General features: G+C 37.8%; 1 protein-coding gene across 1 annotated transcript in view; it reads left to right on the plus strand.

Annotated features, from left to right (window-relative positions):
* Mast4 (microtubule associated serine/threonine kinase family member 4) overlaps positions 1-27,160 on the plus strand; it is a 355,411-nt gene that overhangs the window by 73,246 nt on the left and 255,005 nt on the right. Inside the window, exons 2-3 of the mRNA XM_013015896.1 lie at positions 2,867-2,898; positions 17,192-17,227. Coding sequence (XP_012871350.1) covers positions 2,867-2,898; positions 17,192-17,227 — 68 coding nt within the window. The remainder of the gene's footprint in view (positions 1-2,866; positions 2,899-17,191; positions 17,228-27,160) is intronic.

Raw genomic sequence — 27,160 nt, forward strand, 5'->3', positions numbered from 1 at the left:
TATCTAATTATCTAAGCATGTGTTAGTGACCTTATCCTGACATTATGAGGATGAAATGAAAACACACACACACACACACACACACACACACACACATACACACACACACACACACAAGTATACTTCAGGAACCGAGGCTGTAAAGTGTCTTGATGCTGTTCATGGACCTCTGACCTGCTTAGATTTATCAGCATGCGGTCCCCATCCATTAGGGCAGCCACTGCTCCCTGCTTTGTCTGCAATTGCTTAGCCCCTGGCATCTGCAGACTTTTTCAGCTACTGTTCACAAGGTCTTGGCCACGGCACATTCATTTCTCTCACTTTATTACCATCACATCTGATTCCAATTTGCTACCAAATTGAGTTTCCAGTGCCGAGCCTGACATTCAAGCGGTCAGGTGGATTAGCTCCCTGGCTTGGTTAGCACCCGAGCTTCAGGTCAGTTGACAGTGGCCTATTAAATGGCCTCTGGTCCTCATCTTCGAGTGCCGACTGCTATCCTATGGAGTACCAGGGCTGTGTCACCCATTGTCACCTTTCTTCTTGTTTAGAACTCATAATTCTAGACCTACTGGAAAGGCTTCTGATTAAAAGGCTTCTGGTTTTTATTCCTTTTCCTGCTGTTTCAGCAGCTTTTCTCAGAATGGAGCAGCAGGTTCATGGTCTGTTATTTGAGTGAAGATGACTGACTGAACTATTTGGGTCATTCATTTGGCCCTTTTCCTTTTACGTTCATCGGTTTGCACATGTGGTTTAAAAAGACCACAACACTACATCTAATTTCTTTTTGTTGTTGTTGTTGTTCTGGTGTGTGTGTGTGTGTGTGTGTGTGTGTGTGTATGCTTTTGTATCAGTACTAAGGGATTGAATGCAGTGTCTGGGTGCTGTCCTTTAGCTTTTTTTCACTTAAGGCTAGCGCTCTACCACTTGAGCCACAGCTCCACTTCCAACTTTTTGTTGGTTAATTGGAGCTAAGAGTCTCATGAACTTTCCTGCCTGGGCTGGCTTTGAACTTCAATTCTCAGATCTCAGCCTAGTGAGCAACTAGGATTACAGGTGTGTGCTACCAGCACCCAGCACTTTTTGCATCATCTGTGCTACCATGACATCTGCTTACTAGGTAGAACAGTTTTACGCAAGTGAGCACCAGCCTTTTTACTATGCAGTAGGCCTCAGCTCTTTTCTAAAAGAAGTAATCAGGTACACTGTTACCTCTAAGGAATTCTCCCTCCCCACCCTTTTATTTTAAACCTGAATATAAAACTGATTTCTAGTGCTTGCCCTAATCAAAGATACATATATGAAAGATTGCTGGTTGGTTTTCTGTGTGCATTTCATCTTCCAAGAAAAATTCTCTTTAGAGACTCTTGTTATCTGGGACTTTAGTAAATGAAGGCATGTTTATGTTTCAGAATCAGGGAGCTAACTTCAGCAAACACTATAATTTCTTGGGGATAATAAAAGAGTCAAGAGGAAAAAAAGGGAAAAAAGCAAAAGCAGACAACAACAAAAGAACGCATTCACCACTGAGTCCTACAAACCTACTAAGAAAAGGGTTGCTTTTGAGTGAAAGACACTTCCATTCCTCAAATGATCCATTCATCTCCCTGCTACTAACCAGTGATACGATTATTATAACTCTGGAAATGCATTTTCCAGTTAATAGGAGGGCACCTTATGTTTAGAGCCCATGTCTCAGACCTTCTCTCGCTTGTCTGAGGCTCTTTAGGCCATTTTCTCTAAGCAAGGCTAAAGTAAATCACACTAAAATGTTTAGAAGCTGTAGGAGGTTGCCGCCCATGACAGACATTTCTGGTTCCAACAAAAATATGCCACAGGAAAAGTGAGTGTGACAGCCAGGTGGGAAACATCTTTCCATAGTAATGCTGGAGCTTCTCAAAGGAAAAAAAAGAGAGAGAATTCTGGGTATGAATAACCTAATTTTGTTGAATCTTCTGGATTCAGGGTATACATCATTTTAAGTAGCCAGATGACTCATTGCTTCCTAGTCTTTAATTATCATCATCAAGAAATCTTTCTTGAGGAGACCAGCTTTGGAAACTTCATTAGTGGGTGGAAGTATTTCTGAATCCGATTTTATTTGTTTGGTTGGCTTGCTTCCTTGCTTGATTTTGCTTCTTCTTTTATATTTTCCTCAGCCTCTCTGTGATTAGATAGATAATGATCTTAATTTGTGATAAGTGTGAGAGCATCCTTTAAAAACTATAAACACTCTGGTAATTGTGGCTGTTTGGTTACCTTTTAGAGGTTCATTAACCTACTTTTCAATATCCTAAGTAAATAATGCAAATTTGTTTTGAGAAATGATTCTAGAAGGAAATCCTATCATCTTTTTAAATAATAAAGGATAATATTCGGTACATGTGATATTTTGCATAAATTTGTTTCTTTTGAGGTTAAGATCATCTGATTGGATAGTCTGATTTAATCGCGCGTTTCATTTTACCTTTCATTTAATTATAATCCTGAAAAATTTCCCCTACTACTTATATCTGTTTCCTGTTTGCAGAAGCTCTTTGGTTCTTTTCATGCACAATTGTAGGGCTGAGCATCTCAGATTTTACTGTAATTGGTTTGGGAGGGCTGATGTTTCCTGTGCTACAAAATGCAGATACACCATGTTTGTAACTTCAACAATCCATTGAAACCTTTTTACCTTGCATAAATAAAAACAGAATAAGGAGAAATCCAGAAAGAAATTATGGCTTTTAAATTTTTTTCAGTATAGAAAATACCAAATCAAATATAATAAAAGATGATGATGATAAACTTTATGTTACTCATTGGTGTCCTGGTAATCTAAGATTAATACAACATCTTCTATATGTTTTTTTTTCTTTTACAGAAGGAGCTGAGTCTCCCCCGAAGAGGAAGTCTGTAAGTAATAATACTTTGTTTTATTTTCTTGTTTAGTTTATAATGTGATTGTTCTTTGACTGGTGAGGCTTAAGTGGCAGTTGGAAGATGAATGATAATCTACTGAATTAAGAAAACAAAAAAATTGCATTTTTTATGGAAGTCAAATAGTAATGATTTCACTCTAATTTCTAGGGCTTATTTCTTATGAGTGTTGTAAAACAAATACGTATTTATTCCTGGGAGAATCTTAACTTTAAAAAATTCCATTATATAACCAAGCAGAAACATGTGGTGTGCAGACAATATAAATTGATTCAAATCAAGATTTAGTGCTTATCTACATGTTTTGGAAGTCCACAAGTATTCTTTCTACTATGGATTTTATACAGAGTCAGTTATGTAGATTTGCATTTGAATTCATGAAGGTTTCAAGTCAGCTCAACTTGAGAGCTTGTTTGGAGATTGTAGCAGTAGAGCACAGGTGCCCTTATACCCTTCCTGCAAGTATGGCTGTGTGCCCACTGATTCTGGGATAGGTATATCTGGAAAGGTGAGGGAGCAAAGCAGACACCCCGCCAGCCAGGTTGGCCAGATCAACTCTGGTAATCAGTGGGGTGACAGATATTGCAGTTAGATTGCCCTCACAGCTGCCAGCTAAATTTGATTTGATTAGATCTAGTTCTTACAAAACTGATTCATATAATGTTTTTGCATTATAATAAGACTTATGAGCCTGGATAGTTTCTTCATAGTGTTTCAGTCTTTCGTTTTTAAAGCAATACTCTATTTGTTTAAATGATAACATTTTTGTTTCATTAGCAATTTGCAGGATGAAATCGTTTGCATTTCGTATTCTATTACTATTAGTATAAATAGGTTTGGTTGTCAAGTGGTGCTGTGTAAGTAGTACTATGTAAGGATCTTAAAATATTTGGACCTGCTGTCTGGTTTATGTTGAGGAAGTTAATGGATTTAAAATACAATAGAGTTTAAATAAGATTTTTTGCAAATCCTCCTATGGAAGATTAAAAATATAGATGGTGAGTGTCTTCTTTTTGTTTAAATTTTGGAAAATTTCAGCTTTTGCATCCAGGAACCCAAATTGAACTATTTCTATTTTGATTCATTTTCTTTCATTCCTTTCTTTTTTTTCTTTCACTTTTCTTCCTCCAACCTTCCCTTCCTCACTCCCTCCCTTCCTCTTCCTATCTTTTTTCCCCCTTTGTTTCTCAAGTTTGGGCTGTCAGGTAGAAATTAGAGCATTACTTTTGGAAAACTTGCCTAATTGTCAGTAATTTCCAAGTCCCACTTCTCTGTGCTGGAGATGAATGGCTGAATAGCTGGTACCAGGAAATGCCCTTAGAATAAAACACTTTCCTCTTCGGCATCATGTTTAGGAGTTTCTCTTCCCTAAACTTGGAAAAGTTTTAATTTTTGCAATTTTTTGTATTTCTCATCATCATGGAATAAAGAATACAAGCCGGGCCCGTGGCTCATGCCTGTAATCCTAGCTACTCAGGAGGCTGAGATCTGAGGATCGAGGTTCAAAGTCAGCCTGAGCAGGAAAGTCTATGAGACTCTTATCTCCAATAAACCACTAGAAAACCAGAAGTAGAGCTGTGGCTCAAGTGATAGAGTGGTTGTCTTGAGCTGAAGAGCGCAGGGACAGCGCCCAAGCCCAGATATCAAGCCTCACGACTGAACAACAAAAAAAAAAAGAATATAGAAATAACACTTGGTGTAGTATCATCCTAGGATAAAAGTATCTCATTTTCTCTGTACCCTGGATTTTTTTATGTTTTATTTGAAAACTTAAGAACTTTGGTAAAAGTTTGCTTTTAACCTTTTCATACGTAACATTTGGATTTACTTACACCTGTAGAATAATATATTAAAATAAGTAAATAAGTAAAATCATATAAATTAGGAAATTACATTCCATTCTATCTGTTTAAGAGTTATTTCTCCTTTTGCAGCTCTCAATTCTGTTAGTATTAACTGATAACCATGCATTGGTGTGATGCAGAAAGAAAATAATCAAATTCTTTCACTTGAGAGAACTAAATCTTTAATGAAAAAGGAATAATGAAATGACTTTATTTGAAGGCACTAGTTTGAATTATACAAGTCATTTGAAATCTCCCCTAATAAAAATTGATTGACCAATCAGATGATAAAATAAGGCACAGTATATATGTCAACATACAGCTACTGTTTCCAGTGAATTTTGTAACAACTAAGACTTCCAGATAAACAGCCCCCAAATAAACATGGTCATTTATATTTTCTGTTAAATATAAACATCTTCCAAAGCCTTCATGATGCCTGACACAGCTATTCTGGAACAGAGGCACTCAGCATTTTTGGAGAATACCACAAAAAGAGCCAATAATCACTCTTCTTGCACAATGTTCATTGATGATTTTGAGAAGTCTAATTTTAATGAGTCTAATGAAGAAGGGCACAAATTTACCTTTGTTAGGTCTCAGTGTTAGCCAGTATGCAGTATCTAATTATGAAGCCGGATTCACACCATCACATAGGTTGCCTTGTGTAGAAATGCTTTGCATGCCTTCTCTGGGTGCTGAGTCCTTCCAGCTCATGTTAGCTGTGAACAACAGCACTCAGTGTGATGGAGGCCTCTTTGTCTTTGGTTACCAAGCCATGTGATTGAATTAGACAGAAATGTGCACCTTTGCAGGTCTAGGAAGAAAGCACCTGGGTTTGACATCTTCTGCTTGTAATTTGTGTATCTTGAAGCTTTGTCATTCTGAAGCTTAAAGGGATTTTTTTCGTTTAGTTGAAAAATTTTAAATATTGATTTCAAATAAGCTTAATGATAACTTCTGTGTCCATAATCACAGGATAGAAGCGTATATTATATTCTTTAAAAAGCTTTTCTTTATGGAAAACAAGCCAACATGGAAAACATGCTTTGTGTTATTAACTGAAAGTATGTGATTTTTTTTTTGTTTCTTTTGTATGTTTTTCCCCCTATGGTATCATCCCTGTTGTCACTGTATTTGATTCTGGTGCCCTGCATCTTGTATATACATTTTTCTAATTTGAGGAGGGGAAGGGAAATAACAAAATGCTGAAACAAGGATACAGGTTGACCTATTGTAAAAGTGAGATGTACAAGACACTATGTTGTAAATGAAATTGACAACTTGAGGGGGGAAGAATTGGGGAGGTAGGGAGGGAAGAGATAGTAGGGGAAAAACAAAGGAGGGGGTAACAATGCTAGATAGGAAATGTCCTCATCACCTTACTCATGTAACTGTAACCCCTCTGTATAGTCCCTTTACAATAAAAAATATTTTACAAAAAAAGAGCAAACTATATTTTATTATGTAAAATTTGAATTGCCTAAGTTTTCAGTTTGTGATTATCTTGTCAAGAATGGTCTTGAATTCCTTTTCTTATTAGCTACTTAAAAAGGTGCAGAAAGGTGATTGTGACCTTTAAAGTGATGTCTTGCAGGCAAAATGGTACTAGTTGCACAAGTGATTTCAAGGGCTTCCAGGCCCTTTATCTTCCTAAATTTTTTTTCTGTGCTCTAGCTCCCTCTGTATCATACTTAGGCTTCCAGAGTTCCTACACCTGTCAAAAATCACAATAGATCTATACAATGGAATACTATACAGCAGGTAAAGTGACTGAATCCCAACGACCATACCAAGAGGAATATAAAGTAATTGCTAAAAACATAATGACAATTCCAGAAGCAAGTTAGAACTTTTTATAGAGAGTTTTAAAATATGCAAAAGAATTATTATATTATTTTAAATATGGCATTTACAGAGAAGTGTAAAAAACATGAATGAGAAGCAAATTGTGATGAAGATCACTTGTGCAAGAAATGACAAAAATGGACTTGAAACTTCTTCCACAAGAAGTTTCATGCATCATGTGTGGTGGTATATATACTCTACCCTCTATACTTCGGTAATCTTGAAGCAATTTCCTGAAAATACCAAGTGAATATGTGAAAATAGAATTCAGACTGTTTTGACCAAGCATTCACATTGATTTTAAAATAATTAAAAGAAAAATTATGTAAAGATTATTTGATTATGATAGTAGTTCATACCTGTGTTTTGTTTTCTGAATTTTTTGTTTGTTTGTTTCACTTGATGAAGATTGGCCCAAATGAAAACAATTTTGTAACTGGAAGGCTTATTGATTAATGTCACAGCACTAAGGACAACTTGTGATCATAAATATTGGTATCCTTGAGCTGCCTGTTAGATGCTGCCTTGGGGTAGGAGAGAAGGCAAACTTAGCAATTGCATATATAATGAACAACTTGCCTTTAGAAACACAAGATTTGTTGCTTGAGTTTTTAGCCCTTTGAAGAGTTACAGCTATGCCTGGCTGTTCTTTGTGGCTGGTCAACAAGATGCCCAGGTCAGTGATGTGTCCACTATTGCTATGAGATAGGCTGGCTATCTCTCCACTGGATAGAGAGCCTAGAGGGAGTGAATGTGCCCTGCCCAGTATCTCACCTGTCAAGGAGCCTGCTTCACGAATGGCCATGTGGTAGATGTCAGTGGCCAAATGGTCTAAACTCAGTGTGCCATGTAGAAACTCTCTTGATGTAACTAACTTGCAAAGTCTGTCTAAAAGGGCATTACCATTTTGGTAATGCCTCTTACTGAAGCTCTCTGCCTGTCTCTATTTAGAACTTCAGATCTGAAATGACATTTCTAAGTGGAGATCTCTCTGGGAAGAGTTTGCTTTTAGGCAAAGAAAGTAGAAAAAGTGAAAAAGCCCTGGGTGGGAGCTAATGGATGGTTGGGGACAAAACTGAGGTATCCCTGGCAGCTACCACTTATTTTCAAAGGACCCCTTTGTGTTTTGTTAATTGCCCAAATAAACAGCTCTCTAGGACAGAGACGTCCTTTTCTTTGCAATTCCCTAGAGTGCTTATGCCCTGGGAGAGGAGCAGGAAATCGGCTGGGGTGGCCTGCCTCACCTCCTCCCCTGCTGCTTTTTAATGGTCTTTCAGATTTCTCCATGCAGAGAAGAGGGAAATTGTACTGTCTATTCTTAGCAGTGGATTCTTCCTGCTACTCAACATGGCCTTTCCTCTACCTTGTTTAATTATGGACCTTGGTGCATTGTTTTGTGGAGTGCTGTAGGTCTGGGATCTATAAATTATCTGCAATTATCACTTTATTTTAATAAGAAGCAATGACTGATAGTTGGGTGGTTTCTTTGCTTCTGTGTTCTTTGGCCACAACAGATTTTAAGATGCTTTTCAAGGAGCACCCAGCAGAAGCAGCTTCTCCTGTGCCCAGCAGTCCTGGAGGAGTCTGCTGAGGAATAGCTGGGAGTATTGAAATTACCCTTACCTATGAATCCATTTAAGATTCTTGGTCTATTTATTTTAAAAATGAAGGGAGGGACGGGGCTGAGAAGTTGGCTCAGTGGTAGAGCGCTTGCCTTGCATGCATAAGGCCCTGGGTTCGATTCCTCAGCACCACATAAGCAAAAAGAAAAAAGCCGAAAGTGGTGCTGTGGCTCAAGTGGTAGAGCGCTAGCCTTGAGCTGAAGAGCTGAGGGACAGCACCCAGGCCCAGAGTTCAGGCCCCACAACTGGACCCCACCCAAAAAATGAAGGGGGGGGTAGAGATTGAATTTAGGGCTTTACATTTGTTAGGCAAGTACTTGACCCTCCCTGAGTTCTTTTGACTTTAGGTTTTGTTTTGTGTTGGCATTTTTCCAGATGTACTCTCTCATTTTTTTTTTTGCCCTGGCTGATCTCCAATTACATCTCTATCTACTAAGTAGCTGGAATTGCAGATGTGTACCACTATACCTAGATTACTTTTTAAAACACTTTTTTGGCCAGTACTGGGGCTTGCACTCATGTCCTAGGCTCTCTCCCTGAGGCTTTCTGTGTTTAAGCCTAGTGCTCTACCACTTGAGCCACAGTGCCACTTCTGATTTTTTCTGAGTAGTTTATTGGAAATAAGAGTCTCATGGACTTTCATGCCTGAGCTGGCTTCAAACCATGATCTTTACATCACAACCTTCTGAGTAGCTTATAACTGGCTTATTTGTGAAATAGGGTATGACTTAATATTGGCCAAGGCTGGCCTCCAACTATGATCCTCCTATGCCCATCTCTCTATTTTAAGATCTTAATGTTACAACAATACTAGCATCTCAAATAATAGTCTGCTCTGTAGTGTTCTTATATTCCTTCCCCAATCCTCTTTTCTTTTACTGTTCTGGGTTGGAGAGCAGTAGGTTTGGTATAAAATAAATGCAGTATGTGCCTACTGACTAGTAGTAGCTTTGCCGGGATCTCCTGAAAGATGCTGTACATGTTTATCACATCTACTCTGTTGCCAGTATCCCAGCACACTGGGATCTTGAAAATGTTTTTGCCTGGGCACTTGAATGAAATACATGTACCTTTGGGCACAGCAGAAAGTGGTTAATTAATGGGATGCTTTGGTATACTGGCCAGAGAAACAAGGCTGATAGAGTGTTGAGTGTTTCTAAAAGCCCATTTGCTACATGAATAAATAGGTGTATAAACAAGGATGATAACTTTATTTTACTTCTTTCTAACTTTGACTTTCTTGGGTATAGCTAGGAAAGTATCCAGGGAGATGAGGTAGAAGATGAGAGGGATCAGCAGAGAGAATATTGTCAAAGAGGGTTTGAGACATAGAGGCAGAGGATACTGCTTCCCCTTGGAATCCTGTGGGCAGAGCTGAGCCCTGGGCTTAGCGTGTGGCTGGTGTGTGGCTCACAGTGCCTGCATTGAATTTCCTGCTTTGGACTAAGGTATGTCTAAATTGGAATTCCTCATTTTGAGACAAGATAAGAAGTGGCCTTGTATGTAATTGAATAGGATTGGGTTGATGTAATTGCTATATGTAGGTCTAGGTATTTTTTTAAATGAAGACTTAAATTCAGGCCTCAGATGTTTCAGAACATAATGCCTTGACTGGCTGTTTAGAAAAGTATTCTGAGTAAAATGAGGTTATTTCCAGAATGCAAGTGGAGGGAATCACCTTGGTCTTTACCACTGATTCAAAATAGATTTATGAGATTTTCAGCAAGGTGAAGGCAGTGTTTCCTGAAAGAGGGGAAAAGAGTTTATATCAAGCAAAAATAAAGGACACCTAGGCCATATTTGGATATGATTTAAAATAAATTTATTTTCTCCTTAACACGCTCTACCCTCCCCACCCCCACACACAAATAATGAAGCAAGAATTCAAACTATCTATTGTCAAAGCCAAATAGAAGCCCAGTGTCATTTTGAATGTTAGAAATCCAAAAACAAAACAAAGAGAAAATTGAGTGTTGCATCTGAATTAGCATTTAAAGTGGCATGTTTATATAAAAAGAGAGTGGTGTAATATATCCTAGAGTAAGGAGAAGATTTCAGGCTGTGGGAGAATGTCAATTGCATTTATATATTCATTGAGTAGCCAGGGTGGTATTTGGCAGGTGTTCGCAGCACCTCTTCTCCAGCATGAGTTTGTCTCTTGTGAGCCAGGATGTCAGGTGTGGAGACAGAAACAAGGGGGGATTGATGTGCTTACCTTTGGAAGTTAGAGGAAAAGGCTAGGTTACCTGGGGTGGTTTAGTTTCATCAAAATATAAATATACTTCCAAACACCTTCTACCATATGGATCAGAAGGGTGTGTGTGTAGATGTGGATGTGTGTGTAGATGTGGATGTGTGTAAGGGGGCGGGGGACTGTGTACTTTCAACCAATTCTCAAAATGAATCTAAAATGTCACTTCTATTTGAGGCCAACTGATCTCAGGTAAGCTTGGTGAAGGTGGCTATATTCAGTGGTAGGGTGTTTTTGGGCATGAAGGAAAGTTTCTCACTATATAATTACTAGTTGTGTGTGTGTGTATGTGTGTGTGTTGTGTGTGTGTGTGTTTAGCAAATCTGAGTCCAACAAGATTGTGAGGAGGAATTCTCAAAAAGGAGCAATCTCTTTGAGCAAGGCTGGTACAAAAAGGTCCAGCCCCAGTAAGACAGATAGGTACACATGCATTCTCACTGAAAGCCATCTTTTTAGGGCTGTCACGCTAACAGGCAATCACTGCATAGCCTTTCAGAATGTGGACTCAGAAGCCACACTGCCTGGGTATGAATTCTGGCTCTGCCATTTAACTAGCTGCGACTTAACCTCTCTGTGCCTCGTTTCTTCTTGTGTAAGTTAGAGACACTGTTACATCTTGGATTGTTTAGATTACTAACTTAGTATTTATAAAAATGTTTATCATAGTGCCGGGTATATAGTAAGTTCTGTATATTTTTGTTAAATAAATGCTCTGGGAATTATATTTTCCTCTCTCCCCAACCGTAAAGAGATCACTCATTTTTCCTCTGTTGAATTACAAAAATAAAATAAATAAATAAAAATAGGTCAGTAGGCTGGGGATGCTCCCTTTATATCCACATTATTGAGTGTTTTCCAAAGGGGCAGTTTTGTTGCAATGTAGAGAGGAGGAGGAGGTCTGTCTGCCTTACATATTTTGGTAGGTAGGTGGCCAACTCTGATAATGAGAGGCCTCAGGTGTGCAGTGGAGACAGACCCAACACTTTCTCTCTGAATCATTAGGAGGTGCTGAATCATTAGGAGATGCGAGAACCAACTCCCTATGCTCAGTGACCCTTCTTCCAGAATAATCCATCACTCCTCAGCATGGAGTGCAGGTCACTTCTTGAAACTGTGTTTTGGGACAAATAAGTGTTGAAGAGAATGACTTGGGCTGTTAAAACTGCCCACATGGAAAACCTTAATCATCGGGTATTGGAGATGGAAGACACCTTAGGAGAAATCTTGTTTTAAAATAGCTTTGTTTGATTAATGAGATTCAGGCAACTCAGAGGGTTTGGGGGACCTACGTAAGTTCAGATAATGCATTGATTGTGAACCATGAGCAGAATCCAGGATTCTTCACTACCAGGGACCAGGACAGACCTTTCTTTCTTGAGGTCAAGGTGCTTGAGTCAGGAACACAGATGCTGACACTGGAGAAGATATGTTTGGTTCTGTAGATGGTTAGTGTGGATCCTGACAGTGTGGACCAAATAAAGGGCAGGCACCATGGCATGCCTGACTTCCCTTGCTGTTGCAGTTTTCTTGGAACATTTTGAAAAGCAGGCAAACTCTTCATAAAAGTTTCCACTTACCCCCCTGCATCTGACAGGAAACCCTCGGTTCACATCCCTTGCACTACCAGGAGCAAAGTGTACCTCCGAATAATAAAGGCCCTACTGATGGCTCTTCTGGTGGGAACCAGGAGTGTGACCATCCAGCTGCAGTAACTGGCAACCCCCAAATATATCCTTTATCCAATGAGACATGTGAGCCGGGAGCTGAATCCAGTATTGTTCTCTGTTTACCCACACTGTATGGTAGCAAGTTGGGTCCGCTGGGGCCCTGAGAGGAACCAGGGGACAGTGAGATTCTGCTTGTATTGTGGTGTTTCTCCTTTAGATTTCTGCCAGCTCCTTACCCCAGGCAAGTCCTGAGAATCTAGCTCCATTCTCTGTCACTCGTTGTGACAGCACTAGGCAAGCACGACTTCACCCTCTGAGATCCAGGCAGTGTATTTCTTTTATCTAAGATACCTTGTCTTTTAACATGTTGTTTTATAAAGTTATCTCCTCTGCGATAACTCTGGGAGGTCATTGGTGTGCTTACATGTTGGAACATAAGACCTGTTGATGAGCCATGCCAGTGTCTCCACACTTTTCCTCCCAGTGGCTGTCTGAGCTATGCCTTACCTCACCCAGACAACTTTTGCCTCTTCCTGGTCAGAGCCCACATAAGTAGTTCAGGCAACATAATTGCATGAGAGGGAAGATTTTATTGACTGTAGTCTATAAGTTTGATTTGCCTGTGGACATAAATAGCAGGTATGAATTTGAACCTAGCCTATGTGAATACATTTTAATTGTTCTAGAATGTAAATTTTAATAATGAATTTAAACATGTATGGTAATGAGGGAGAGGTTTTTTTTAATAAATGCCTGTTGTAAAAATAAAATCTGTCAAGAAACACCTTGGTATCTTGTATTCACTTCCATGAAAATGTTCTTTGTCAGAATGTATTGACAGAGAATATACTTTGGGAAATTTTTAAAAGATAAACAGAGTTAGGTTATTTGAAACAAAAAGGAAAGCCATGAAAGAAAGCAATCAAGGGCTAAAGAAGGGCCCAGAGAAGATTCCAACAGAGTTTTCTCAGAGGGTTTTGGTGGTGGAGGTGGTCGTGGTGCTGAACTCTGGGCCTGGGCACTGTCCTTCAGCTGTTCAACTCAAGGCTAGTGCTCTATCACTTGAGCCACAGCACCACTTCTGGCTTTTTCTGCTTATGTGGTGCTGAGGAATTGAACCCAGGGCCTCATACATGTGAGGCTAGCGCTCTACCACTGAGCCACCTTCCCTGTGCTATACACCTCCCCTGGTCTTAGAGCTGATTGCTTGATGACTTCCTTATCTTCATTAATGGAACAGGCACCCAAGGCATTACAGGAAGAAAAAAAATTGAATGAGAACTAACAGCATGGTGGGAAAAGGCATTTGAGCAGGAGTCCAAGACACCATGGGAACAAGAAATGCCATGATGCGACATGAGATACCTCTCATGTTAGGTCTGCCACTTTTTAATCTCTGCCTACCTAACAGTTCCCCTTCTCTCTCATTCCTGCTAGGGTACTTCCTGCTGCAACTTGGAATTATGTGCATGAGAAAAACAACAACAACCAAAAAAAAACCCTGATTTTTAGCTCTTGCATGTCACCGAGATCCTTGGGGTTAATCTTAGGTAACATTGGCAGAGTCTGAATGCTTCCTAACCATGGATTTTCCCACACAGTCTTTATTGTTATTTGGTATGGGAGGGCTGTGTGTTCCTAAGAGAGATGCATTTTGAGCCAGAGGTTATCTCTTAGACTCTTTTACATTTTTAATGGTTAAGGAGGGCATTTGCTTTGACAAGTTGGCACCTTGTGACTTCTACATGGAGCTAATGTAGAAGAAGTGTTCATGTTTACTCCAAAGAGAATAGGGCTCTTCCTCTAGGATTGGCAGTAAGACCCAAGAATAAATTTTGATCACTACTCCAATGCCTTTAGCCTCTCTGCCAAGGAAATAAATATTAGTATTTGTTTTGTGTGAGGCACATAAATGCATTTACCAGAGGTTTTGCATTTAAAGGTGTGAAGCATAGTGTTTAGTATCTTAACAAATCAAGAATCAATTATCCGAAAGAATAAGTGGAAGATTTTTTATTGTCTGTGATAAATTAGTTGAAATGCTAAAAACAGTCCTTGTGGATTAAAGAAGTACTTGGAAGTGATGAAGTGTGTTTTAAAAATGCACTAGCTAGCACATACTATAATGAAATTAATAGATCAGTACACAGGTTTCATGTCTTACGGGAACAATGATGGCCTTTTTAGGTAGAGTTCTAAGTTATTAATTTATATGTAAATTCAATTGGTTCTGATAGAATCACAGGGAAATACTGCCATCAAACATCCGGATAAAAGCATATTACTTAATTATGATAGGTGAGGATTCAAGCCTCTTAGCTCCCTGTTGTTGTATTTTTCCTGAAGGCTGTTGTTCATAAACATTTTTAAGATATTTGAAAAAATAATGATGGCAGCAGTGGCCTTTCCAGGTGTTTAAAAGAAGAACTAAAGCCAAGCAAACTTAACTGGTCACAAAATGAGTCTTTGTCCCGTCATTCCCCACTATACATGCATATTACTCCTTGGCTATGTGAATTCTGTCTGTCTTAAAGTATAGCAAAAATTGTAATGACAAAACAAAACAGCCCTTTCTCACAAATGGCTTCTCTCACAGAATTACATGTGGCATGAACATGCCCCAGCTGTCCCAAGAGCCCTTTAAACCACACCTATTGTACCAGTTAACATTGTGTTTTCCCATGTACAAAATAGTTTTATTGAGTTATCATTAACATACAATAAATTGCACATAATTGAATTTTTAATTTAGGGTGGAAGTATAACTCAGTGATGCAGCACCTGCTGGCAGCATGGGTCTAAGGGTTCTGTCCCCAGAATCACAAGAACAAACATTTTAAATTATGGGGAGGGGCACACAGGAGAAGTGCAGGTGAATAGAGAGAGGAAGGGTGAGAGAATACAGAGAGAATACAGTCAAAATACTCAACGTCCATGTGTGAAAATGGACCAAGATGACCTGAAGGAATGAGTGGAGATGGAGAGAAGGATGAAAGAGATGACACTGATGAAGATTGCATTATACTCATAAACAGACATAGTGAATTGACACCCCGTGGTACAACCATTTAAAGATAATAAAATGTTTTTAAAAATTTAAACTACAAAAATTATATACAGAACTTTATAAATTCTCTCCAAGACACACACACAAACACACAGATACACACACATACCTATGCAGGTACTGGACAAGCAAGATAATGGAATATGTATTTTCCTTCTGCCTTTTTGTAATTCCTTCCTCCACCTGTGCACCTCCAAAGTATTCTACTACCAATGATTTCCATCAGCAAATATTAGTTTGTATTCTCAGAAACTTAAATAAATTAAATGATAATGTATGGACTATTGGGAAAGTATGTCATTTTTCTCTCAGCATGATCAAATTGAAATTGATCCATATTATTGCATGGGTAAGTAACAATCATTATTTTTGTAAATAGTATTAATATTATTAAATTACTAAATATTAAATGCCAGTTCTACAGCTTGAATATGTACACACATGTTAATGGACATTTATGTTATTTTAATTTTTTTATTTTTATAAGTAAGTCTCCTATGGGTTGAACATTTCTGATCCTGAAATCTTAAGTTTTGGGGGAAGGGATTAAGTATCCACTGATAGTTCTATGTGTCTCTGTCAAAATTCAATTGTTACTATATGGGTATGTCTGTTGACAGACTTTCTATTCTGTTTAATTGGTGGGTATTTGTTTTTATACCAGTACCATACTGCTTTGATTACAGTGGCTTAGTGGTGAATCTAGATAGCAATAGTGTTAGTCTTCCACCTTTATAGGTTTTTAACTACAGACGTCATTTGTCCAATTCTAAAAAAATAATGTGGAGGGTTTTTTTTTAAACTTGTAATTGCATTGAATCTTGAGGTTCAGTTAAGGAGCTATGAAGAGTTGACTAGAAATGACAGTGAAACAGTAGTGTTAGAAATCGAAGGGAATATTTATATTATTTATAGTTGTTACAATATGGATGAGGACAGTATTCCCTTCAAGAAGTGCTTATGGAGGAAATGAGTGACCCAGGCTAGAGAAACTGGGCTGAGGAATGAATGACCAAAATAAATGAGTCCATAGTTTGTCTGAAATTTTTCAAGGTAGCTGAAGGGTAATGATCAGGTGGATGGTTCCTGGTGCATCTCACATAATGATTTCAAGCTGAGCCCAAAGGAAGCCACATTTGTTCCAGGAGGAAGAATTGCAATGGAGGGACAGTGAGAGAGGAAGAATGCCTAGATGATGTCCAGTGGTTGAGAAGAGGGCCACAGGATGAAGAAAGGATGTGATGCACGGCCCCATGAGAGTTGCAGTGGTTTAGACTTTTTAGAAATGGAAATAGAAATGGAGTGTTGTCAGCCCTACCACACATCAGGGAAACACACATTTGGCAAGCCACCAAAACTGAACACTGGGGAGCCTGGCATAAGCAAAGAGACAATGTTTGTTCATTCACTATTACTTTACTAAAAATGCATGTCTAGAAGTAAGTATTACCACTGATAAAAACTGGTATGTTTTATTAACTGTAGCCTCAAAAATGACTTTAAAAAGAGTAATAATTGTGCTCACTGTAACTCATGAAACAGTGCAAAGATATTCACAGACAAAGTAGATGATCCCTACTCCCTTCCAACCTGTCTCCATCCTTCACCTTAGATCATCATTGTTATGTTGGTGTGCATCCTTCTGATCCTTGCTTCAGACCCTTACAAATACATATACATATATCAATTTTCTGTGATTGTTGCTGCTGTCTTAACAAGAAAGCCAAGCACTCACTTTTCAATTCATTTTTCTTACTTTATGTCTTCCAAGTCAGTAGAGATTGATTCACCCATTCATTTAAATAATTATATAGTAACTAACATGATTGATATACATTTCATTTCACAACTCCTCCATTCATTGACACTCAGACTGTTCTCAGTACCTTTGCCCCTACCCCTCAACAAACAATGCTGCAATGAACATCTTTGTACTTCCTTACGAACTGGTCCTTTTTTTTTTTCTATAGGATAGATTCCCAGAAGTGGAATTGCTTGGTCAAACGGTATGTGTACTTTTAATTTTAATAGATATTGCTACCTTACCTGAAGTAATAGCAAGTCACCTCTGAACATGACACTACCCATTTCCTACATTCTCACCAGCACTGGATATCACAATTCTTTTTAATTCTTGACAATCTCATTATTTGTGATGATCAATCTACATTTCCTTCACTCCACTGATGTTGAACATATGGCTGTTTTTATGGGTGTTCTTCATTGAAATTTCCATTTTCTCCATTTCCTGTTCATTTCCACAACTCATTTTTCCATTTTCAATTTCTAGGAGTGCTTGTGTTTTACATATTTGGTCTTTAGTTATATGTATATAAGGTATTGTTCAGTTCTTATCTCTGTTTATATTATCTTTTGCTGAATGAGTATTGTTAATTATTGTTTAATCATATGTGTATGTTTCTTTATGATATATACATTATATATATATATATGTATTATGTATTATGCTGAATGTGATATTGTCTGCCTCAGGGTGAATCAAACATTCTCTTAATTTTTTGCCCAAAATTTTAAAAAACATTCAATCTAGTTATTAAAATCTTACTTACTAAAAGAAGCTATCTTTTCATGGAACTGAAAAGTGACCCTTGTCATGTGTAAATATGACATATATATATACACTTATGACACATATACATATATATATATACATATATATATATATATATATATATATATTTGGACCTGTGTTTGAATCTGATCTGATCTTTGTCTTTCTTTAACAATTATTTTGTTTTGAATGCAATGGTTCTCTGGTGATTGTAATGTTTGGTAAGCTCTCCTTTATTAATCTTCACATTTTACATCACTGCTTTAACTTTCTTTTCCAAATTCTGATTATTAAATCTAAAGATTTAAATTGGAGAATTGTTTTCTTAGATGTGTTTAATACTAAAATACAAACACAATGAATAGTTTCCAGTATAGGATCTGTACTTGGTGCTGCTAATTAAGAAGCATTTATAGATAAAGGAATATTTCTATTCTTTGAGCGCAGTTTTACTTTATCTTGGTAATAACTGTACAATTATTCTAAGATGAAGAAATGTAGAAACGTTGTGTAGACACAATCTGTTTTTCTTTCTAAGAAAAAGATTACAATATTAAGGCTTAAGGGTAAAGCTTTCATTGATTGTAACATTCTGAGAAATTTATCCATCAAGGACACTTTTATCTACATTGGTTAAGGGGGTGTATCTGTATAACAATATGAACAAGGAAGTATGACTGAAGCACATAATGAACTTTACATTTTGGAATAATTTGTGATTTGATTCTCTTGTGTTTCAGGGTGAATATTATACTTCAAAAATTGTCATATCTGAAATTTTAGGGAAACGTATAATACTGGAGGTATTTTTGACAATTCTTAACTTTTATATTAATGTGATTTTAACTTAATTATACTCACATCCTTGAATTGCTTTAGGATACTTTGGTTGGTATGATATAAAAGTATTAAACACTTTTATGGTTTTTCTAATAAACACTAAAACTCATGTTCACAGTACTGGTCATGTTAGCTTAAAAATGAGCACATACCCAAATAGAGATGAGGGTTGTACTTGTCTTTGAAGCAGAGGACTTCTTCATGGAGGGTCAGGCTATGTTTATTTGATTATATAGGAACTATCACAATGAAATGGTCAAGAAATTCATTTTTTCCAATTTCTATTCATTGACATATGTTGAAAATAGAGAGTTTTGTCTTAAAAATTAAGGTTTCTATGAGTTGTTTGTTTTGTTTTTTGTTTTCTTTTTTCCTTGATTGTGGGGCTTGAACTCAGGGCCTGGGCACTGTCCCTGAGCTTTTTTGCTCTACTACTTTGAGCTCTATCACAGTTCCACTTCTGGTTTCCTTGTGGTTAATTGAAAATAAGAGTCTCATGGACTTTCCTGTCCAGGCTGGCTTCAAACCATGATCCTCAGGTCTCAGCCTCCTGAGTAGCTAGGATTAAAGGCATAAGCCACCAGCAGCTGGCTAGTATATAATTCAAACAAATGAATTCTTGTGACACTTTTTTTGCATATATATGTCTTTGTCTGTACTTATCTAGCTAGCTAATTAGATATCTATCTATCTGAATTAATGATCTTTATTGAGTTAAAATAAAAGAAGCTTCTCTAGATTGTTATAAAGAAGATAACAGTTTTCTCCACTCTCTTACCTAGTACTCATGGAAATTTCTAAAAGTTATTTCATGTACACAAATTTTTGTTTCTACTACCACTCTCTCCTAAAGGATATCTGGATTTTTTTTTGAGTAAAGGCTGTGGTGGAGCATAACTGGGTGTCATAATAGTTGAAGGAGACAGAATTTTGATGGTTTTAGAATGATAGTTTGCCTGAAGAACGAGGATGTTTTCAACTATGTATTGAGATTGGGCTCTCAAGGACAGATGAACCAAATTGAAGGACTTTCTGCTGGCCAATAGTTAATCAGCAAAGAGGAAATGTTATTTACAAACTGCCAAAACAAGTTGTACTATCCAAAGCCAAGAGTCAATCATGAAATGTGTGAAGATGACAAATGATACAAACTGTGCTAAATAAAAGGCTTATCATGTTTCCAAGGATCTGCATAAGCTGTATTTTCATCAACTCCAAAGTGTGTTTCCTGCACCCAAGTTTTAATCATCATCAAAACTGACAAGAGTTGATAAACATAAATATAACACAATATAATTAGAATACATCTCAAATATAATTATGTGTATCTATGTAAATGCAGAATTGTTCATCTTAAAGCAAAATTGTTTGAAAATGTAGGTAGAATCCTGGAAATTTAAAACCACTAGAAAAACCAACAAATAACATGTCCTAAGATTAATAGCAATAAATCAGGTTTCTTTCATAATACTGCTAAGTATTTAAGACTTTTATTTGTTCCTGGGCTGTCCAATCTCTAAAGACCTTGAAGAGTACAACAGTTTAAGTTAGAATAGAGAATCTCTGGTTTTGTTAAATGAACATAAACAACTACCTATCACCAAGGCTTGGAGTGCCTAAAAGAGTCTATGGCCAGTGCTGTGGCTATGGGCTTTATTATTTCTGAAGCCAGGCAAACCATTTTATCTAAATGGAACAAGATGTTAAAGAAAGCCTATGTAGAACATAGGACATGAACTGAGAAATAGGCACGAAATGTAAGTCTAGAATAATAAAAATAAATATTGTTCATAGAACGTAAAAAATGAAGGGATACCCTAAAACTGCAACACTGACTATAAAGAAATGGTTTGTTGATTTGACAGCTATTTATATTGTATATTATTATTATATTATTTAACAACGAATTGAATTATAGCCCCTTAGTCTACCTGTAAAGATACTGAGCAAGTGAGGGTGAAGCTATACTGCCTAGAAAACGACAACGCACCTCCAAAACACTTTCTGATCCTGTATTCAAAGAAGCACCTCTAAGGCCAAAGATCCCCTTCTGAGACTAAATAGCAACTGGAGTCCATTTTACTTCATAGGCATTGTTTTTGTTTGTTTTTGATGCGGATCCTGAGGCTTAAACTCAGAACCTGAGCACTATCTCTAAGCGTAAGTCCAGTGTTCTAACACAAGACACAGCTTCAGTTCCAGTTTCTTTGATGTTTTATTGGATGTAAGAGTCTCATGGACTTTCCTGCCCAATCTGGCTTTGAACCACAATCCTCAGATCTGCCTGAGTAGCTAGGATTGTAGATGTGAGCCACCAGCTCCCAGTTCATAGGCATTTTAAATCTAGGTCTAACTGAAAGAAAACAACTTTATATGATATTATAATTTTTAAAATGGAAAAAATAATACTTCAGCTAAAATTAAGTCCAAATGAAGAAAAAAATAGTTTGTATGCATGAGTTATTGCTATCAGACTTGGAAAGGTTGACTAATCATGGCCAGGGGTAACTTACTGTGATTCTATCAAATCTGTATTATCTTTTTCTTTTTAAAATGTCACCTTATTGCATTCCTGAGTTTGACACCATCTTAAATGGCTTCAAAATGAAACCTTACCAGCCTCCCATCTCTGTTTTACTTTAACTCACCACTAGAATGTACTAAAACTCCTACACACAGGAGGTACCAAAATAACCATGCAACAGATCCACTGATGCTATTGACTTCCATATTGCTTTCATTTTAAATAGCTCTGTCAGGGCTATTTCAAATGAGGCATTTCCCAAAGAAAGTGAGTTCTTTTGGGGATGGAACTACCCTGGCCCTGGGCTCACTATACAAATGGCAAATCCACTCTAATTGTGACTGAGTGCTTGCTTTTTCCTGTTGGAGAGTCTTCTAGCCACTAAGAAATGCATTGAGAATGCTCCATTTATTTGGATGCAGCCATTGGGTCAGTAATCAGAGACCCACATCCTGTGAGTCTTAAAGCAGAATAGCTGCTTCCATCTTTGGGGAACCTTATTGTGAGCTGCCAGCTGCATTTAACTTCCCAGGTTAAGCCAGGTCAAAGGAGTGCCTTTTAAAATGGCATGTTCAATGTGATCTCTTACTATTAATCCCCACAATATCTTTATCCATGTGAATGTTTAAATGTCAGTCTCCTCTGCTTTCTGCTGTCATTTCCGCTAGCATTCAAATTCTAATGACTGAAAAAAACTACATAGGGGGGAAAAAAGGAAACAGCATAGCTTCCATCTCTTAGTATTGCATTTGTTAAAGGCCAGTGTACTATCTCTTAGGAAGAGATAGGGCTATTGAAATGTGGTGAATAGAAACTTCAAACATGAATCTATCAAAGCAATCAAAGGTAAAGACATTTTAAATATAATTGCAGTTGTATTCAGTAGGGGGAAAAGAAATCAAAGCATTTCTACGTAATGCCATCCTGAAGTGTGGAAAATTTTTGTAAGAATGAGCAGAATTTTCACAGGAAGGGGAGCACCTCATCGTTCTTCAATTTAGGGAGGTATGCATGTTCTAACCTCCCATTTATCTGAGGAAGTCTCCACCAGATCTTTGAAGGCCATTGCATTTTTATCTTCTCAGATTTCCAGCTGTGGAAAGTACTATCACATCTGTAGGGCCACTGTGACTGACACATATTTTTCTTTCAATGGACCATTCAGAAGAACTTTTTTTAAAAATCTCCGCTACGCCCAAGCTCCTCAGAGACCTGAACAATGAAGAGCCTGAGTGAGCTGTCCCAGCACAGGAACCCCAGGAGCTTAGCCCACTTTGAAATGGATTGTTCCCCATCGTAGGGCCACAATAAAAAGTGGGGTCTTCACAGCTTTGCACTGTTGTCTGCAAAGCCAAAAGCAGTATCGCTGATTAAAAGAAACTGGGTAGTTAAAGGCTCCTGTATCTAATGTGAGTCTGGTGGAAGAATTGTTCTCCTGAGGTGCATGCAGCTTAGGGAATTTCACTGCCTTATCTTCAGAGCTCAGCCAGGGACAGTAAGAACAGGCGTTGGCAGCAGGGGACTTCAAAATGAAGGCTCACATAGCATCTTGACCAGCTGTTGGGGGAACTGCTTGGAGAAGGAAGGAAATTGTCCAATGAGGGACGTATCGTGAGGGTTGTATGTACACCAAGGTGTCTGGTCTTTCTTGTGGTCCTAGATCTGCATTGTCCTGAAACCCCATTGCTTTACACCTAAGAGTGACTGCTGCTCAAAGTGCTCTCTGCACAGCATAAATGATTGTTGAGCAGGTAACACAGCTCTTGATTTTACAATGCCAGTGGCTCACACCTGTATTCCTAGATACTCACAAGGTTGAAATTTGAGGATTGCAGCTCAAAGTCAGACTGGGTAGGAAAGACTCTTTATCTCCAATTAACCACCAAAAACCTGGAAGTGGTGCTGTGGCTCAAAGTAGTAGAGCACTCACCTTGAGCTGAAGAGCTCAGGCCCTGAATTCAAGTTCCATGATTACGACAACTACAATCATGAAGGAGAGAAAGGAAGGAGAAGGAGGAGAAAGAGGATGGGGAGGAAGAAGAGGAGGAGGAGGAGGAACCATTCTACTGCTAGTGTGTGTGTGTGTGTGTGTGTGTGTGTGTGTGTGTAAGATCAAGAGAAAGAAGAGGGGGAAAGGTAGAGGGAGAGGGAGAAGCACAGAGAGAGAGAGACACAGAGAGAGAGACAACAGACAGACAGAGAGATCTTAGATACTGCCCTGAACTTAAGAACCTAGTTATATATATTTCAAGTTGTTTAGTTGGGAAGCTGATGAAGCATGTCTTTATAGGAAGAAGAATTCATAGATATGACAAATTATTCTCTGGCTTCAATAACCTATGATCAGGTAATTGAGAAATGGGGTTCAAAGCTGAGGAAAGAAAAGAGCTCATCATAAACGAGTTACCTGGTCCTGTGTCTGGTTGTTTTTCCATCATCAAGAGACTCTTTAACTCTGTGATTAAAAGGTGTATGGTGTATGATAGGTGTTTCACAACCAGACTACTCTGGCTGTTCCAGTTTTAACCAGTTACCATCTCTTCCTGGCCTCCTCATACGTGTCACTGAGAGCATACAGTAAATGTGGATGATATACAAGATGCAGGGCACCGACTTCAAATACAGTGAAAACAGGTTATAACCACTGGGGAAGAACATACAAAGAAACAAAAAAAATCACATAGTACATTAAAAACAACAGCAACAAAGATGAAACCTCTTGTGTCCCTATCTTGGAGTTCATTTCACTTAGCATCATCCTATATAATCATATGTACATAGCTTTTGACCTTTTCTGCTTGTCCTAGACATATACTAGTTATTGAAAATAAGGGAAACCATGGGACCTATGTTTCTTTGGGTCTGGCTTACTATACTGTATTTGATTCTGGTGCCCCGCACCTTGTATATATATATTTTTTCTAATTTGGGGAGGGGAAGGAAAATAACAAAATGCTGAAACAAGGATACAGGTTGACCTATTGTAACAATGAGATGTTCAAGACACTATGTTGAAAATGAACTTTACAACTTTGGGGCTGGGGGAGGGAAGAGTTGGGGAGATGGGGAGGGAAGGGATGGTAGGGGAAAAACAAAGGTGGGGGTAATAATGCCCAATAGGAAATGTACTCATTACCTTAATCATGTAACTGTAACCCCTCTGTACAGTATCTTTACAATAATGTACATATGTGTGTGTGTATATATATATATATACAGCATATATATATACAGCATATATATACAGCATATATATATACAGCATATATATATACAGCATATATATATAGCATATATATATATATATATATATATATATATATAGGCTGATGACCTGGCACTTGGATATTGCATAGAAACAACTAATTTCAGAAGAGTTTGTATATCTTGGCCTCTCTGCACCTTTAGAGATTCTTGCAGAAAGGGAAGTAATTTCAACCTGGAAGAATTTCTAAGAACTTGTTTTGGAGAATAAACTGATATGCATATATTTACTATTGTAGTCTATCTTTGGAGTGGTAATAAAGAACATACAATATTTTATTATATCCTAATGAGGGTATTTGGTCTTCACAGGGAATTGTAATTAATGTTTCTACCAATCTTATCTGTGATTATTGCAGAGGAACTAGAAATAAACAGGTAGGAAGAAATGCATCTGAAATTATTGTAGATCTTACCACTTAAGGAAAAAGTTTCAAAAGTGGAGAATTTAGTTTTCACTATTGTGTTTTGATGCATGAAATAATTTTTCCGTTAGGGAAATTCAGTGCTAGAATCTCACATTTAAGAATGGAGGTGGCATTTTATTTTACTGTTTAAGAAATCCTTAGATGAGAAAGCATTAATAACTTCTATTGCAGAAAAAAATAGTAAAATAAGGAATAATATAGTTTTTAGCATATAATCTAACCACATAGAGATAGATCTTCAAATATTTTATTACACAGTTTTTTGGATTTCCCCATCCCCACCCCAAACCTTAATTATTAATTCTTAGTGTATATTTCCTTTTCACCTGGGAAATGTTTTTTGGAATTGGCCAGTTGTTGATGAAGGAAGTACTCTGCTTGCACACAAATTTTCTGTGATGGAACAGAAAAAGGCAAGAGAGCACAATCCCCAAGGGCACAAAGGCAGGTCTTCTCTTTGAGTGTTGCATTTTATGAAGAATTTTTCCCCTTCTTCTTATTCATGGTATTTGTTTAGACTCAGGAAGGCTTTCTTCTTATGTGCAGGAAATTATTCTGAGCAACACATTTTAATAGGTTCTTCAGAGATGCTCTGTTCATCCAGAGAATAAAACAGCTTGGCTTTGTTTTGCCTTAACACTTGGAGCTTTGGAAGATTTTGGCAGAAATCAGCACTGTAACCAATCTTAGCCAAGTTGTGATTTGTGGAGAGACTTCTTGATTCATGGAGGGCTTCCCAGATTTCCTCATGTCATTCATGTAGTGCTGTACTTACTGCCCTGCTAAACTAAAGGCCCCGTAAGAGCTTAGCTACCTCTGCCATGCTTGGAACAGTGCCTAGCATATAAAAAAAGTCTCCCATGGATACTTAGAGAATATTGTTTTATATGACTTGAAATCATGCATCTCTTTTACCACTTAGCAGTTATTAATTGATTGTGCAATTCATTATTTAATTCCAACATTAAATTTTTCTGACGTTTGATGAGAATGTGCTGTGCTCCAGAAAAAGGATAAATGTTGGAACCTCAACTTAATGCATTTTTAGTCTGGTAAAATTTAATCTTTTGCCCTTAAATCTTTTATTAGAACAGATAAGAATGGTAGAGCCATTAATGATTGTTCTTCTAATCTTCCATATAAAAGGAGTGTAATTTATTTTATTAATACATTGAATCCTAATTTATCTATTCTGGGATTTGGGTCAAGGTGAGTTTTCACATAGGTGATATAGGCCTCTACATTGAGGAATGCTGGAAGTAGATGTCTATGCAAAGTGTGCTTCCCATTTTTTAACTTGATTTCCCTGTATCACAGCTTTATTCATGAAGGTTGGGTGATACGAATTAAAAATAGATTCCACTAGCCATACAACAGACAAGGGTCTCATACCTAAAATATACTTAGAACTCAAAAAACTAAACCCCCCTGGGCTGGGAAGGTGGCTCAGTGGTAGAGCACTTGCCTTGCATGCTTGAGGCCCTGGGTTTAATTCTTCAGCACCACATAAGAAAAAAAAGCCGGAAGTGGCGCTGTGGCTCAAGTGGTAGAGTGTTAGCCTTGAGCTGAAGAGCTGAGGGACAGCGCCCAGGTCCAGAGTTCAGGCCCCACGACCGGATCCCCCCCCAAAAAACTAAACTCCCCAACAACAAATCCTCAAAGAAATAACTGCCCAATAAGTAAGTAGGCTAAAGACTTAAAGAGAAACTTTTCTGAAGAAGAAATAAGAATGACCAATAGACACATGAAGAAATGCTCAACTTCTATAGTCATAAAAGAAGTGCAAACCAAAACAACATTGAGATTCCACATCACCCCAGTTATGGCTATAATCAAGAAATCTAATAACAAGAGATGCTGGAGGGCATGAGGCCAGAAGGGAACCTTACTGCATTGTTGGTGAGAGTGTAAACTTGTTCAACCATTTGGAAAGCAGTATGGAGGTCCTCAAAAGACTCCACATAGAGCTCCCCTATGACCCAGCAATCCCACTTTCAGGCATTTACCCAAATGATCACAAACAAGGTCATACTAAAGCTACCAGCACAACTATGTTTATTGCAGCATTATTTTTGATAGCTAAGATATGGAACCAACCCAGATGCCCCTCATAGATGAATGGATCAAGAAAATGTGATACACACACACACACACACACACACACACACACACACACACACACACACACACACTAGAATTCTATTCCTCCATCAAAAAGAATGGCATCACCCCATTTGTTAGGAAATGGAAAGACTTGAAAAAATTATATTAAGTGAAGTAAGCCAGGCCCAAAGAGACATAGTTCCCATGG

The sequence above is a fragment of the Dipodomys ordii genome, unplaced genomic scaffold, assembly GCF_000151885.1.
Source record: "Dipodomys ordii isolate 6190 unplaced genomic scaffold, Dord_2.0 Scaffold28, whole genome shotgun sequence".
In the NCBI taxonomy this organism is placed as follows: domain Eukaryota; kingdom Metazoa; phylum Chordata; class Mammalia; order Rodentia; family Heteromyidae; genus Dipodomys; species Dipodomys ordii.